Below are 17,268 nucleotides of genomic sequence, written 5' to 3' on the forward strand. Positions count from 1 at the left end.
GTCCTCGGTATTTGGTGGTCATAATAAACACAGGAATTATAGCCTACTGTCATACTATCACTTCTAAGAGATCAAGTCAGAGGAATGGGATTTCTCAAAGTTGTTTATCTTGAGCAAACTGTAAAATGTGAACAGTCTGTTTTTACAAGTGAGTAAGTTTACTAAATGTCCTTCAAATGTATACAAATGATATGGAATAGCTTATAAGGGGTCAAATTTCCTCTACTTGGTTATTTATTTAATGTATAGACTAAAGTGGGTCCTGTGTTTTAAGCTAAATGCTAACACAACATACGACCAGAGTCATGAGGATATCTGTATCAACATTTAATGACAATCCATTTAATAAATCAGATATTTTCCGTCTGGACCAAAGTGGTGGACCGGCTGATTGACATTACTATTCCTAGAACTGTGCCACTAATGGGACTAAAATATCAAAGAATAGATTATTTTAACCAAAGGTTGTATGCAGGAATTTGTGGCAAGGTTTCCGACAGAGGAGCTTCTCTGTGGACACACACAGAAAACACTGGCATGGCAAAGTTAATCTCTGCTGCAGATCTACTATGAATCATTTTAAACCATTTCCTATTCATAGACGGTTGTAAAAATGGACAATTTGAATTATATGGAGGCAATGTTTGAAAAGGAATGATGTCAAAAAGTACAAGCGAACTCAAGGAAGAGAAGATCTCAGACAACCAAAACAGAAGCTGCTGGTGAGCTTTTATTGGGCACTTTGTGCATCAAATCCTTTACAAATAAAAACAAATTAATAACTTGTTGTCCCTTGACATAGAATAACTTCATATAAAAAGGAGGAAAAAAAAACATTATATTAATAGGAATAATAGAAATTTGGATATATATCGTAAATAAAAAACAAACAATAACCCACATCCATCTCTTAATAAATATATACACAATAAGTACTGAAATACAAAAGAAAGGATCAGAGAGATCCATTTTTCCAGTGGCTATATACAACAGTATTTCCATTTTAAAAATAAATCTGTTTTATCAGATAATATGTATCATCTACCTTAGCCATGGCAATAGAGGAGAGGTTATTTTTCCGAATGTTTCTGAACCTAAACGTCACATTGCACTTCCAGAACAGCCTGACTGTAGTCGACATCCATTGACCTATTTCATCAACATTCAGAAAACTACTCTACAGGGGAACGGTAGCTGTGTTTTAGCATCGTTATCGATACATATTTAGTGACTATTTAATACTTACAAAGAGGCCATTTTTATATTGATTGAACAAAAAAAACATATTTTAAGTAATTTCATTCACAAACATGTACCCTATGCTAAAAAAAAAAACATTTACATTATTCTACCCTAATTGTATGATGGTTGAAGAGTTTTGCACACTAAATACTGCCATATTGTTTTGTATTAATACACTGAACCACTGGGGCTCCATCAACAATTAGCTGTCTTCATTTTGGGCACAAAATCCCCAAATTTACAGATTGTAATCATCAGTGCTATGGCTTCGGGAAGCAAAAGACAAGCCGTTTCCCCTCAGAAAAAAGAAACACTGCTGCTTGCATAGCATGAGGTATAGCAGCACCACAAATGATCTGCACACACATTTACAAAGGTATAGGCATTATTATCTGAGGTGCAACTTAATCAATACAAAATAAAGAAGTCATAGCAATGACACCTATCCTCACTTGTTGATTTGTATGTACAATTATGTTTTAGTTTTTTTGTGAATCAAAATGTATAACTTACCTATCTAATCAACATTGTGATCTATTAAGAGCTATGGGTTATTTAAATACCTCTTGTGAGACTTTTAAAATGAGTTTGACGTGAATACGGCACAAAGACACCATGATTTAAGTTTGAAATCAAGTCCATAATCACTGCTTAGCTAGACGTGTAAACCATTTCATTCATCCTCCATCTCTCTGGTCTGGGTGATGTCACCTCCTCCCATCCAATTAGATCTCAGTGAGGGTAAGTTTGTACATGCCGCCCATCTCCTCCATGGTGATCTGGAAGGTGTCTTCGTTTGAGTAGTGTTTGATGATGTTGTCGTCCATGTGCACTAGGATCCTATTATGAATCAGATATGGGTGTTAGTGAACTGTTCATTTCATCCTCAAAAAAATAAAGACTAATGTCCCTAATTAAACAACATACAAAGAAATGGAGAAATCAATCGACTGTATGCATGTATATCTGTAAAATAATTGGACAATAATCTATTTTTAAAGCAATACTTTTTTTGTTCCTACAGCTTTGTACATGCTGGCTGATGTGCATCACAGCTGATGTGCATCACAGCTGATGTGCATCACAGCAGCAGCGAGTCTGATTGCTAATGCTGAATTTACTCACAAATTACCAAATAAATACCCATTAGATAGATGTTTGGAAGTTAAATCAGGCAAAATTTCAGTGTGATTTAGCGCTAGTGTAAAGGAGTGTTGGCCTCTCTGTCAAAGGGATATGACATAAGTCAGCCAATGATGAATCTGGGAAAGCTACGGGTTTTATTTACACTCTCATTATGCACATTTTGACGAATAAATACTTTTTGGTTTATTTGCCTTTAAGGGGTAAAAACAATTTGAGAGAGCCTATTGAATGAGGAATACAATTAATGTATGTGGTTATTAATTAATGTCAGGTTTGGGCCTTCACAAAGTTTGACACATGTTGTCGTGCAGAGTTCAGAAATCATACTAACCCTTTCTTGCACTTCTTATAGACTTTTCCAACCTTATCCAAAGGTAATTCATACTTCTCTGCAATCTGGTTGAAAAAAACAAACACAAATCAATTTTAGATTATTGACAGAAACATAAAAGCTTGAACAAAGAACATTTGAATCCTTAACTGACATCTGGTTCATCAATTCCACTGTTGCTTCTCCATAATTTCTGAACACGGCCCCTACTGGCTCTTTTTATGCTTCTATTTCTCTTTGCATTTTACACACCCTTGTCTCACATCTTCTCTGACACACAGTGCGAACTGTGTCTGAAGTGCATTGGCTGGAGACATCCAATATAAAACAAAATCATGAAGCGCAACAACACCAGCAGCCACAACCAGTACGATGACCTGAAGTCAACTTACAGCTTCCACCAGGCCTTTCAGCGAGGGATTCTTCAGCATGAGGGCATCAAACACCTCCTCCGTCTCCTTGCGCACGTACAGCAGGACTGTGTGGTGAAAAAGAGAAAGAAGAGACGAGAATGTGTCAAAGCAAAGTAAGTTCATGGGTTGGACACAAAAGCAAACCCCAAATTTGGCCTCAGACTAAAGTCACTGGCAGGCGTGAAGCGTGCATTTGCATCAGTCTGAACAGCTTGACTGCTGGTTTGGTTTATTTGTGTGGGTTTGAGGATTTGTGGCTTCACTGCATCCCTGTCTCCATTTTGCAGCAGCGAAGCACATACACACACATATGTTTAATCCACTAGTAAATTTGAAGATGTACTGCATAAATTAAATGCTCCCCTGCCAGACTTTACAGGCACTCGTCCAGGCTCAAAGAAGTGGCACTGGGCCCAGACATAGCACACCTAGAAAGCACACTCATTATACATGGGAAGACCCATTCACAACACGCAGTCTTCTCAAAATAGATCATGCCCGAAATAGATTTTCTCATATTGTTTTCCAACCAGTTTTGGCCTCTAAATACAACAATTAGTTTTTTCACTAGTGTGTGCTCCAGGATAGAGCCAAACCAAATAAGAAAGAAGTGAGGCAGTACGGTAAGTGACTGCATGCTGGGGTTCATAATGCTACAACATATATATAGGCCACAGTTCACTGTGGTCTGGAGCTGCCATGGTTAACCTTCTTTGAGGCGTCATTTCATGGAAGCTGTTCAACACATTCGTAGTTCTCTTTCACTCGAACGTCAACAGAATCCCTGCCAAACCATTGCAGCATTGACAATTTTCTAACTGGAAAAACACAACAGTTGTTGATGGAAAGATGTTGTGGAAAGGTTCACCGAAACCTTAAACTCAATTTACTTAGATCTCAGGTAGATTTCAGGTGACAAATTGGCCATGCTTTTTGCTGAATAATGCTGAATAATAATGTTTTATTTATTTATTGTATGGTCGTATAATGTTCCATGAGTTCTGAGCAGTTTTAGCTTCTGTGATTGTTAATTTGATGGTCTTTAAAAGGGTATACAGTATTTCCCACAAAGAAAGTTAGAGAAAATCTGAAATGTACAGGAACATGATCCCTGGAAACGTCCCTGTGGTTCACTGATTGGTTTAGTATAAATCTGATCAGGTCTACTGGTTCTATGTAGATAGTTTCCAGATTAAAATTCTGCACCACAAACATATCTTGCAAGATCTATCCAGGCTTTGTGAAGCTATTGACTATACGTATGCAGGTGTATTTAAATGATCAAGTTGAAGCCTATAACTTTCCTCTTCTAGATACAACACATCGTAAAGCATTTATTTACACATTGTATTATTGGAAAAAGCTTGCTGCTTGCCTATGAATAGTAAATGGAGGAAAGGGCATAGACTTGTTTGCATAAGTGTGTGCACGTAGCTATCAGTGGTATGTTGTTGGCTCAGTGGAGGCCTTGGACACGTGTATGTGTTTTGAAAGACCTGGAATCACATGGCTCAGAGAGGAAGGGAGGGAGGGAAAGAGAAAGAGAGAGAGAGAGAGAGAGAGAGAGAGAGAGAGAGGGCAGAAAGGAAAACGACAAAGAGTCAAACAGTGCATGCATGTGTGTGTGTGAGTGAGTATTAATCCTAATAAGAGGCCTCCCAGTGTAATGTGTGTGTGTGTGTGTGTGTGTGTGTGTGTGTGTGTGTGTGTGTGTGTGTGTGTGTGCGTGCGTGTGCGTGTGTTGCCTTCAGGGGCCAACCACAGCAAATACACACTTTAACACACAGAATTGTCCCCTGAAAAGAGCATAACTCACCTGATCAGCATGTGAACAGTCAAAGCATTACAATACAGCAACACACACACATACGCACACACACACACACACACACACACACACACACACACACACACACACACACACGTGTAGTACCTTTCTTTGGTTCCCCTCTCGCCATCTTGTTTGGAGGCGAACCAAACTCCTCATCATTGAAGGGTAATCTCTTCATGCCCGAGCTACAGTGGACACACACACACACACATCTCTATTGAAATGCCCCTGACAACCAGCTAACAGGCTATAAAACTGACACATATGCACACATTGCCAACGGTCATTTCCTAGAAACAGCATATGTATCTCTATTCCTTTTACTGGGGAGGAACCAAAAGGTTGCCTCACTTCAAAACGACTTTAAAAGCAATTGTGAAAAGAGCGAGTGTAATATCAGTGCTTACCTTTCCTCGCCATCTTCTGCTGGGAACGGCTGCAGAGGAAACAGAAACGGAGAAATTAACTCATATGGAAGATAAGAATAAAAACAATAACTACCAACTATATATAGTATCAAAGAGGACTTTGAATTGTGAATAGTATCATCTGTAGATATCTGAGAGTTGGGTCCCTAATATTGATGGTAAAATTATTTTAATACACTGTATATCCAGCAATGCAGGTTTTTTGGAGCCTTTTTTTCAGCATCTTTATTGATTGCAGGCATGGCTGTTAATAGCATTCTATTCTGAGAGGAAACCCAGAATTTATCAGAAACTGATAGCAGTTCAGTCAGGTTCAATGTCATGTCAACTCCAAAAATAACCTTCTGTCCCTCCCTGAACCTCGCTAGTGCAAGGTAGACTTAGTTACTCAGCTAGAACAGTTCATAATGTGGCCAGAGGGGGGCACTCAAAGGTCACAAGCAGTCAAATCAATTTTCTTTCAGAGTCATTTACTACAAATAAAGCAACTCATCCTACAAAGAAAACATGAAAAGTGCCTGGAATATGGTGTACAGGACACACACACACACACACACACACACACACACACACACACACACACACACACACATAGAGAGAGAGAGAGAGAGAGAGAGAGAGAAAGTGTGATGTGACGTGTTCATCCTGACTGGAAGAAGCAAAGCTCAGAGTCCAGTCAGTGGAAGATAAAAACCTGAGATACAGGGTCGGTAAAATCTGCCACATACAGCATCTCCACATCCTTAACGATGCAGTCTGCAGTCTTCTCTCCGTCTCTAAATCTATCTCTTTATTTTCCTCTGAGCATGCGAACACATAAAGTTAGCAGTACAGGTAGAATCTTCTGAAACCCTCGGTTTGTTTTGAGTCACCGGTAAATGATTCATCCGGTGAGTAAGCAGTCTGAAATACAGCCACTGGTACGTAGGACTCAGAGCTCTAAACCAGAACTCAATGTTCCTGCCAAGTAGAGTGAGCATGTCACCTCGACCCAGCTGCCTGATGAGTGGGCGGAGGCAGAAATCAAACTGTTTATGGAGCATCTAAGATGCCGCGAATGTTGCATAAGTGTAGCAAAACAAAATGTTTGAAGGTCAGAAATGACAGGCAAGGCGTGTTGATCCATGGCGGAGTGGTGTGTGTCTGTGACTGGCACTCACATGGCGCTGGAAGGTAGAGAAGTGGATGTCAGGAATGAAAAGGACGGGCTGGGTCTCGTGGTCACTCATCATCTTGAAGATGGTCACATCGTTGCGCTTCTGGAGGATGGGAACTTTGGCATCTACAACTGGGAGGAAAAGACCCAACAGGGAGCCGTTTAGTCTTTTATCAGGTTTCCATTAAGTGTCTTTAAAGTCTGCATTAATATATTGTTATGGCCACTTGGGAGCAATACGCTGTAAAACATTGACATTATAACGTTGTTATAGCAAACGTGTTAGAATAAAGTCATTTACACACCCCGCAAACACAGAGCAATACAAGCATTTAGAGTTGTGTCTGAGCATATTTAAGGCCAATATTCACTCTATTTTAGCTGTGTTTTGGTTTCTAGCAACTCTTAAGGTCTAACTTTGCCTGCCGTCGGTTCGTCAGACCTTTTCTGTTGTTGCTGAAAACATCACCAGCTGTGGTTGACACCAAGACTGATATTGACAGGAGTGATGTGAGTGGTTCATCACCGCCAGCGTTCCACTTTCATATTACACATAGTCATTGAATTTGAAGCATTATCTTAAAAATACTGATTCCTGCAGCTTTAAGACAAAACCCCACAGGTGATTTGGGGGGAGAAAGAGCCCAGGTGTTTTTTCATCTGTTATGAAGTGTAACCGACACTAATACACTTAAACATTCTGGCATTAGGTGGGAAAATAATCTAGATCAAAATAATAGCAGCTTCAGTTCCCCTGCTCATGCTTGTTATACAAGGTGAGTGACTCACAGGCCAGGCTAGGGTTAAGTTCGGCGACCTTCCCTTTTCGGCGGGACTGCTTCCTCTCCTCGTCTCGGATCTTCCTCTCAGCTCCCTTGTCGCAGAAGACTTTGATCTGGCAGTAAGCGCGGTGGATGGGCTTGTTGCTGCGGTTGTTGTAGCTGTAGGTGTCAATCTGCAGGTTCAGAGGAAGCCCCTTCACGCCCTTCTGGGAGGAGAAGTCGGTGCTCAGACAGTTGACGGAGATGAAGATCTGTGGAGGGAGGAGCAGTTGTGTTTAAAGCACGGAGAAAATGTCCAACTTCACCCGTATAAGTTGGAGAAACAAACATAAACAATAAAAACATTGACAAGCTTTGTCAATTAAAGTCACAGCAACTTCTATTTCTTTAAGAGCTGCTTCTAAATCATGAAGGTTTTTTTATGAATCATTCTATCATTCACATTATCATCATAGTAAAACAGTGGAGGCCTTTCTGCAGCTCAGTCCTCATTCAGTGTCCTGTGATGCCCTCCAGTGGTGAACTACAGTAATCACAGGCTCATTTATTTTGTCTCATGGAGATGCTCCCCTGTCCTCCCGGTGCTTGTATTGAAAACAGGTTATCATTGTGTCAACAAGACCCATGAACAAGATCACGAAACAGAAAGGAACCAAGGGGTAAGCAGCAGATATCTCAGATAATATATCATAATATATTATTGAAAGGCCGAGAGAAAATCTTAGTGAATGTATTTGTGCATTGCATAAATACAGGAAAAGCATCTGGAGTCAGTCTCTTCATCGATGAATACACTGAGCATTGTATTTATATATTCTATTCATATATCATTCCTATCATTATAGTATCATTATCATCAAGCTGATGTCACGATGGCTCTCAAGTTGGAATAAAATCCTGTTACATGTAAATAGATTGTATTATATGTGTGTACCATATTTTCTACAACCTTGAATTGTCCTATAATAAAATTTGGGGTGAAGATTCGTACGTTTTTAGATGAGTATTCTTTCTTGTATTTGGGGGTTATGGCTGCTTTATACTGTATTAAAAGCATTAAAGAAATAATTCCCATGACTTTTGATAACATCAGTTACCTGCCCCAGAGCAGGTAAACATAAGGGAGGGGCTGCCTTTTGCAAACACACCACAATACATATATGCTGCGGAGCAATCACCCTGGGGGGAAAGCCACACACCTGCTCACACACAGAGAGAAAATTAAGAAGATAGGTAAATACACACACACACACACACACACACACACACACACACACACTTTTTCATCTGTCACCCAACATCTCATCTAAATGAGGAGATGCTCAAACAACGCAGCAGGGTGGTGCTTCAAAAAAAACACACAAGGATGAACATCCTATGGACACAGGCCTCGAGTCATGAGACAGTTAGACCCACATCCTGGTGTGTGTGTGTGTGTGGGGGGGGGGGGAGACGTTTTTGCATGTGACTATTCAAGTTGTAGCCTACAGAGAGCAAGACGCTGGAGATGAGCGGTGGCGTCATGTTGTCTCTTCGTCTGTTTAGCTTGCCAGTCGTCCTCCACCTCGGGCTGGCAGTGGCTCGCTGCCAGGTTGACATGAGGGTCAACAACAAATGAAAAATGGAAGTGGAGCTCCTCTTTTCAGTCATCTCTCCTACCCGTTGAACAGGATTGTATTTGTTAACGGTGTGATCCAGTCTCCCCCCCTGCTGAGTTTCCTCATTCCTACACTCTTTGTTGCACCTGTCTGGTGGTGGCGTGCAGACATACTTTAACACACAGCATCACAATGGGGGAGACAGGCAGGTTGGCCGAGTCAAGACAACGCTCACCTCCATGTGTCCGCGCAACAAGAATAAACACGCAAGAGGGGAGGAACAACGTGACGGCATCCTCGCGCTTCTATTTAAGCCCCGATGTTCTTTAACGACTATTTTGGACGATCACAATGAACAAAGCTGATGATGATCACCAACAAAAGGGTGTTAACACCTGAAACCTAAATGCTGGTCTCTGGCAAAAAACACACAAGACCTTAAATAAAGGAGGAGTAGTCTATTTTTGGCTTAAGGTTTTAAGAGTGTTGATGTGAAAAGTTCAAGGCTGGTATTAAGAATTTAATTTAAGGAAGTATATGAAAACCCTGTGGACTAAATACTGTTCTTGTTCTTACAAGTGATGTCAGAATTAGCCTTGTGATTTGAATATGATGTCATTCAGTTGCATATCCGTTAATCTGTTTGTTTGTGTCCCTTTTTTTTTTTTGGTCTTACTTTGGCCTCATCATTGGTGTCCCAGGTGAAGGAAATGGCGTTATACGAAATCTCCTCGATGTTACCAATGGTGTTGAAGCTCTCCTTGTAGTCAGCTGTCACAATAAAACAAAAGTTTCGTGAATTTAATAACAGTGTGAAAAAGTGTCGGGAAACTTTATCTTTATTTATGACATGCTGAGCTCTTAAAAGCTGCAGAATTAATCCATAGCAACACACTTTTTTTCCTGTTAGCTATACTACTCAACTGCTAATTTGGCACATCATTGCAGCACCAAATAGTACATATCTTTTATGTGATTCTTAGTGGTTCTTACCAATGTCCAGACATCTCTGTTTGGCAGTGTGCTGTCTGGAGTGCCAGTACTTCCAGTGCTTCAGCTGATCATCTCTGCACTTCTCCTCTCCAAACACCACCATCACTACACTCTGGCAATGGATGAACACATACAATGAGAAGGTCATAGATTAAAATGAGAATTTAGCGTTTGATTAAAGTGATTAATACTATGATATCCATAGTTTTAGGTTTATTTCGTATTCTTACCCTGACTTTGGTAATGGGTTGCTGCATTCCTTTGTTGTCAACCTCCCTGAGGGTGATTGGGTAAAACTGTCCCTTGTTGAGGTACGTCATCGTCCCGTCACCTGTCTTCTGACGCAGAGACTTGGACGCCTCAAGGGTGTACTCAAAGTTATTCCTAAAACAAGCAGCAGAATGACATAAACGTCAGGAATAAAATGGGTAGAAGAGGCTTTTATTTTTCTGTAAAACTGACAATTCAACAATAGCGCAACAATAGCATTCAAAAACCAAAGCATGATGGTGCACGCGTCATTTATCAATTGCATCTAAAACGTGAATTTGAAATCAGTGTGTGGAGGCCAGATAACACCCGTCTGTGTGTGCAGAATCTTGTCTTTCACACGGAGGGTAGTCTGGTGTCTCCCTTGTGACTGCCATGAATGGGGCCATTCTGTGGTGTTGTGTTAAAATGCTGAATGGCGGTGGAAGTCTGACGGTGGGCAGGCGGCAGTGCGACTTACCCCGGCAAGGTGTTAAACTGAGTGTAGTCCTCAGGCGTCATGGAGGCCATACGTAACTGGATATCCCCAGGGAAGGAAAACACCTGCAGCGCACAAAGAAAACAGTTAAAGAGTGAAGGCCCAGCAAAAAGAGGATATTAAACAGCTACTTTACTTTGATTAAATTATTTATTTTCATTTTAATAGCCTTCCTTTAACCCCCCACCTCCCTCTCACATTTTTCTGTACAGGGGTTTTGTTGGGTTACTCTATTCTAAGGTAATTCGCCTCCAGGTAAAATAGAAAAAGAGGAGAGAGAAAGGGCTTTGGCTATTGTAGGAGAAGAGTCCAGCACTTTATTGTGTTGGTGAGACAATGGCATAATAACACACTGGCCGCTATTTTGGCATGTTCAAATAAAACCAGGGAAGGCTGAGCCCACCGCTGGCTCCATGGGATCAGGTGAATATCCTATTGTGTGATGGGAGAGATCTGAGAGCGGAGAAGAGAGGAAGGAGGGGTTTTTTAGGGAGAGCATTAGTGGGGTTTAGAAAAGAGGGGGATCGAAACACACACCTCCTGGGAACCATCCTTGTAACTCTCGGAGAAGGTGGAGTCGGGGGGCGTACGGGAATGGGTGCTGGGGCTGAACTGCACCGAGTTGTGGGTGAGCTGCCGGTCAAAGACGCCCACATGGCCCTCGGTTTCGGCACAGTTGTTTGGCACGGTCACTGAGAAGCCGTGGGTGGGCATCTCCGTCTTGACGGGCGGGTAGTTTGGCACGGCGGCAATGGAAACAGTGACGGTCGTGTCTGAATAGAGAAAATCAGCAAACTGACGATCAGATTTACAGTTTTTAAGCTGCTCGTGTCTGTTTGTGCTGTTGAACGTGAACAGACCTGGTGAGGGGAACTGGGCCCTCTTGTCCTGGGCCAGCTGAAGAATATTGAAGGGCCCCTTGAGGACCTGGATCCTGTTCTCCATACCGCCTTCCTGGTGTTGCACTATGGGGTGTCCGACCTGGATCTGGTGTCTGCAACAAACAAAAACAGCACATAGCACTGAATCTTTGGTGTTATCTGCTTTATCGTGAATCTCGTTAACCAAAACTAACATTAAAAACTTGTTCTTATACCCGTATATGAACACATTTACCATTTTAGGACCTTTAATATAATTTAACTAATTTTTTAACTGATACGTAGTTGTTATTTGACTGGCTTTGACTTGTACTTCTTCGGGTTTATTTGTTTTGTATATGTGCTCATGGGATTTGTGTTTTTTATTCTTTTTTTTCACAGCTTTGCAACCAATTTAGGGACAAAAAGATATATATTTACTACCCTTTGGATTGAATTTGGACATTGGATTCAGGTACTACACCATTAAGAGCTTGCAAGCCTAATTATTTTATTCTGCTTAAGATTGTCTCTGTCAATTGTTTTTGTGTCACTGACTTTGACTGTTTTTTACTCTCAGGTTTCTCTTGAAAAATAAGTATGGGACATCAACGGATACATTTAGTATAACCTTGTGTTTTAACTTTAAATAGAGAGCAAATCTAGTGAATTAAACTTCTAAATTGTGCTCAAGCTAAAAACAAGGCTGTTTTTGGTCCTGAAGAGAGGTTTTGGATGAACAAGATGCTCCTTCACAAATGAATGTGTGCAGTTTTAATTTAATTAGTGAGCAGTTCAGGCTGCACTCTGTGCTGCTCATTTGTATATATGCAAATGTGCACACAATATTTAGAACGTGAAAGGGCTCGAATCCCTTCATGCCGTGGTTCCCCTCTGCTTTTCGTGCTGTTGCTTACCTTTTGTTGGGATCCACATCACAGACCAGGGCTTCTGGCTTGCTTTGGGTTATTGTTCTCTTCTCCCTGGGCACCTGTATGGAAGGGTAAACACAGCCGCTCAGCATCTGACCACATCACATCCAACAAGCCGGGTCATCCTGCTGTCTATAGATCAGTTACATGACATAATCTCTGCCTCACAGATGCTCAGTGGTCAGATGTCAGAATGGACAAAGATCATATAGGTAAAGCCTGGATTTCCTGTTACCTTATAGTAGTCGTACAGCAGGCCGAGAGCTGCGGCGCTGTCCTCGTCCCCGTTTATGCTCATCATGGCCTTGGTGGCAGCCGTCAGCGGGTTCTCCAAAAAGGATTTCCAGGCTTCGTCTTCTGTGGTGAATGAGCGACGCTGGCCACCGTAGCCCGGCTCATTCTGGAGAACCAGGACCGCACGCTTACTGTGAAAAGACAGAGTTTCATAAGTGACATATACAAATGAATTATTAAGATGTGAAAGCTTTTTTTCAAATGCATTTCAAAGTTTTTTATCAAATTATTGTTTGGTTGTCAACAATTTAATTTACTAATACATGTTTAAAAACTAAAAGCAAATATATCTCCTCATATGAGCTTCTTCTCAAGCGTTCGACAGATTGAGTTGCCGACTGACTTCATACGAGTTCACGAAGCCAAGACCTACAATCACAACCTTGTTCAAAACAGACAAACAGGTTATAAAAGCGAGAGATCAACCATGTAGCTGTTCTTTATATGTAAGACCTGTTGTTCAAGCTTTTCAAGGATTGTGTAACAAATCTCAGCCGTCAAACCACCAAGGTGTCTCAAGCAAAAGAAGCTCTACAGGCTCGTCCGGTGTGACGACTCAGGAACTTCTCATTGGCTGAGAAGCTGACCGCAAGTGACGCAAGTGACGCGGCCACATTCCAGCGCCTTGCTACTGTGTTCGGAAGAGAATCATGAGTTTTTATTCAAAGTCACTGGCTGCGTATTTCTCCTTCTCTTCCTCCTCCATCTTGTGAGGCCTTTAGAGTCATTGCTGTGTAAACAGGACTGAGTTGGACCAATAAGATCCTACCAGCTTGTGTTTTGATGCGGCTCATCTGCTGGTAACCGTCATAACACGTTCATTTAAGATCATTCAATTGAGGTAAACGTCTTAAATTTTAAAAGAAACGCATACACAATTTCCACAAGTGAGACACGTTGATCATTTCAACACTGAACTCTGAGTAAATGTTTTATGTTTGCTTAGCTTATATTTACTTAGACGTGTTAAACAAACAAAGTAAAGTAATTAGTTGAGCTCTTGCTATTAAAGTGTCATCTATCATTAGCTTTCCTTGTCCAACTTTGGAAGCTACACACACTCTTAAGACGCCTTCAATCATCTGGCCACTAAATTCAACTGCCTGATTTTCTGCCCCCACAAGGTGATTATGACAAAGTGTAAACGGACAGGCTCAGTTTCCATGTTGAGTATCTACAACAAATACAGCTTTTCCCCCCTCTCAATGGTCAAAGCTAAGTGATAATTAGTAATCCTATATCTAATTGTGCTATTCATAAAATGCAACCTGATAAGATCTATTATTTACTTGCAATAAAACTCGAAGTACATGTAATCCATTACTAAAACAACAACAAAAGAGTTTGATTGTTTTTCAGAGAGAGAGTAAAATTAGATTTCACTTGTAGTCAGTAATGCAGCATGATTTCACTCTTGTCTCTTTCATTGTGCAAGAACATGAAAAAAGCAACACATATTTAGAGAACTGCGCAATGCATTTAGTATCACATTTTGGACACCTAAAACATTTGAGTCATGTAGAGTAAAATCCACTAACCTCATATGGCCCTGTGCTTGCTTAGACTACTGTCTGTGTTAGTAAAGTCGAGCCAACGCCTAGCAGGTGTACAATTTCACTCCCCTCAAAACGTCCCTCGTTATTGCCCTCAAATATCAAACAGAAAATAGGTAAAGCATTTTTACCAACATGAAAAATATTCATACTATATAAAGTAAAGTATATATGAATGCTTTATAGTGACGCTGTTGTCATGAATGTACAGCCATCTGCAGCGCCAGTTTCTTTAGCTGACGTCTCGCTGCTGAGGTTCATGTTTATTCCTAAACAAACATCATCGAGACTATCCACATAACTGTTAGAGCTTTAAGCAAATCAAACAATAAACCGCCCATCTCTATCACGGGACAGTTTTTATTCTAACAGGCTCCTCTGCTCGCACGACAGGTGGAGATACACCTGTACAGGCTTGAACATGACAGGTGAAATCAGCAGAGTTACACCATGGGAAACTATGAGATATAATCGCTTTACAGCTTGGCAAGCCAAGTCTTAAAGTAAACTCACCCGAAAAAAAACTATGATAAATAATCCTAAAAAGAATACATAATAAATATCAGAACACATTTTTAAAACAGCAGCTGCAGGTCAGATGTGGACCGTGAATTAGAAAATCCATCAAAGCCATAAACTCACAAAAAACAGTGTAAAAATTCCCACAATAGTATTTTCAATCTTATAATGTCTCGTTGTCGTTGTGCATGCTGTAAATGCAGAGTCAGGACACTTACTTGTCATGCTCCTGTGACATTTCGGTCGGTCGAACTGGACTTTCTAGTTGGTACTGAAAATCCGATCCGTCTTCTTTCCTGAGAAAACTCCGCCGCTAACTCTGGATGAGGGCTGCGGCAACAAACAAGGTGTCCCCTTCTGAGAGAACGGGTTTTGTCGGCTTTTCTCGCTTTTTTTGGGGCAACGCTGAGAAATTGAGGCCGGTTTTACCTGTGACAGGCGCGCGGATTGGATTACAGGTGGACGGGAGGGCGGGGCCATACTGTCAATTATGCTCTCTGAGGTTGTGATTGGCTCATCGCGTGGCCTACCTGAGTAGAGAGACTCAGGGTGAGCCAGAGGAGGAGCAGGGTTCAACAGCTGGGATTGTATCGTGTTGGGTTATTAATTGGGAAAGAAATGTGTTTTGAAATACTTCATTGTTTTTTTAAGGGTTGCATGTAAAAAAATTAAAAAAAGAAGGGGATAAAAAGGACTGAAGGGTGAAAAAAACTAAACAGGTATGCACCAGTATTACAATTGAGTCACAACTGATACATTACACGTGGTGTGTTTTACATGTGGTGTATCAATGCTAATTGAAGGACTGGAGGAGCAGTTAACACACTATTTTGGGCATTGCCACTGCAGCATTATAATAATGGTTTAGTCCTGCCATTCAACGGGAATCAAATAAAAGAAATAAAAATAACCTCATGGGTATCTGCAGGTTTGATCAGATTTCATACTCTTTTCCCAAAATGTTAAATCTGTAAACATCACTGGATGGAGCTCATGGAACCCATTGATCATCATTAATGCAAGTTAACATGAGGCTACTAATGTACATAGACAAATAAGATGTTTTAAAGGGTATGTTCAACATAGGCAGGTGCCCAAATGAACATTGAAACAGGTTTTGTTGTGGAGAAATAAATCCTTCTCTAACGAGTTTCCAACGTAAAAGATGGGAAACAAAATGCAGAGGACTTGATTTGTACAACATGTGTTCAGAAGTGTATTTGAATATAACATGAAGCTTCATTATATAGTTACTTACAGTCTTCTTCCAAGTCAGAGACAGACTTGAAAAGTTTTGTCCTTTAACGTCATGACCGATTCTCAGTCTGCTTAAAAAAGTCAGAATCAGCACCGATATCAGTCCATTTTATTGGACAGATGCATTTAAAAAAAAATGGAAATTTCTACTTCTAATATATTTGATACGGTTGTAGTGTTTGTGTGATACTTTATAGTGACTTCACTACAATTAATTGCAAGAAAAAGTAGAAATCTGATCATCTACAATACTACTCGACAGATCCTGATGGATGTATTGGACCTTGTGTTGAGATTGTTTTCTCAACCATTGATTTATAGCTTCAAAACATGTTGCAGGATCACTTGAGTTCAACTATTATGAAAATCGATAGATTATTTATATTATTATTATACTTTAAATTTTGATTTTACTTCTTACATTTTCTGAGCCAAATGTCATACAGAATTTCCCTCCATGTGGCTGTGAGTTAGTCTTCCATCCTCCTTAACTGTAAGTCAACCTTTTTCCTAACTTTATGAAGAAATATCCCACCTGTGTCACCGTTACTGGATGACAACATAGAGAGATGCTTACATTCTCTTGGAGGACAGATTAGTATCAGCCTGCACAGCTGCAGATAAGAAAAAGGCAAATTAGTCCCGAAATCTCCAGAATCACAAAAGAGAGCAAGTTAAACGATGAATAAACATGCAACCAAATCAGGGGGCCACTCTTGACAGTTAGCATCTCATTTACATCCTGCAGCAAGCAGTATGAAACAGTAGCAAATTTCTGTCAATGGGGCTTGATAAAGCGGGGAGTTTTCTATGGATGTCTGGAAGATTTAAACAACTAGTTTCCAATTTGACACACGTTTATATCTATCATATATTTTAAGCTGCTGTGAGCCTTTGTGACATATTTGCATTGCCTCTACTTTTCCTAATCCTCGACAACTAGCTGTGATGATTACGATAAGAATAGATTTTAAAAAAGAAACATACTTTACAAACCAGTCATAAACCTCCAAACAGGAGATGAAAGAATCAGCTCAAGTGAAAACAAACAGCTTTGTTAGAGACATAGGGAGCTTAAAAGATGCTATCAGGAATATTCAAAGTGTCTCCCCAAAAACACACACTGAGACAGAAACTAACTGTAATCCCCCTTCCCCCACACACTCACTCTCTCTCTGTAACACA

The 17,268-nt window shown here is 40.5% G+C and overlaps 1 protein-coding gene across 3 annotated transcripts; it reads right to left on the minus strand.

The window, feature by feature from the left end:
* Positions 1-717: 717 nt before the first annotated feature.
* Positions 718-15,166, minus strand: grhl1 (grainyhead-like transcription factor 1). 3 transcript variants are annotated; one of them, XM_079232539.1, is made up of 16 exons: positions 15,045-15,166; positions 12,696-12,885; positions 12,446-12,519; positions 11,529-11,662; positions 11,206-11,441; positions 10,651-10,733; positions 10,151-10,304; positions 9,921-10,032; positions 9,604-9,698; positions 7,337-7,580; positions 6,552-6,679; positions 5,371-5,399; positions 5,066-5,148; positions 3,112-3,197; positions 2,720-2,784; positions 718-2,082 (listed from the first exon to the last, which is right to left on the minus strand). In XM_079232539.1, exons 1-16 carry the CDS (start codon positions 15,062-15,064, stop codon positions 1,968-1,970), a joined length of 1,848 nt encoding a protein of 615 aa, XP_079088665.1. In that variant the 5' UTR covers positions 15,065-15,166; the 3' UTR covers positions 718-1,967. The 3 variants fall into 3 exon arrangements, with proteins under 3 accessions (XP_079088665.1, XP_079088667.1, XP_079088666.1); XM_079232541.1 differs by lacking the exon at positions 15,045-15,166 and adding an exon at positions 14,950-14,986; XM_079232540.1 differs by lacking the exon at positions 15,045-15,166 and adding an exon at positions 14,821-14,930.
* Positions 15,167-17,268: the final 2,102 nt, after the last annotated feature.

Source organism: Taurulus bubalis (assembly GCF_910589615.1).
Source record: "Taurulus bubalis genome assembly, chromosome: 1".
Lineage (NCBI taxonomy): Eukaryota > Metazoa > Chordata > Actinopteri > Perciformes > Cottidae > Taurulus > Taurulus bubalis.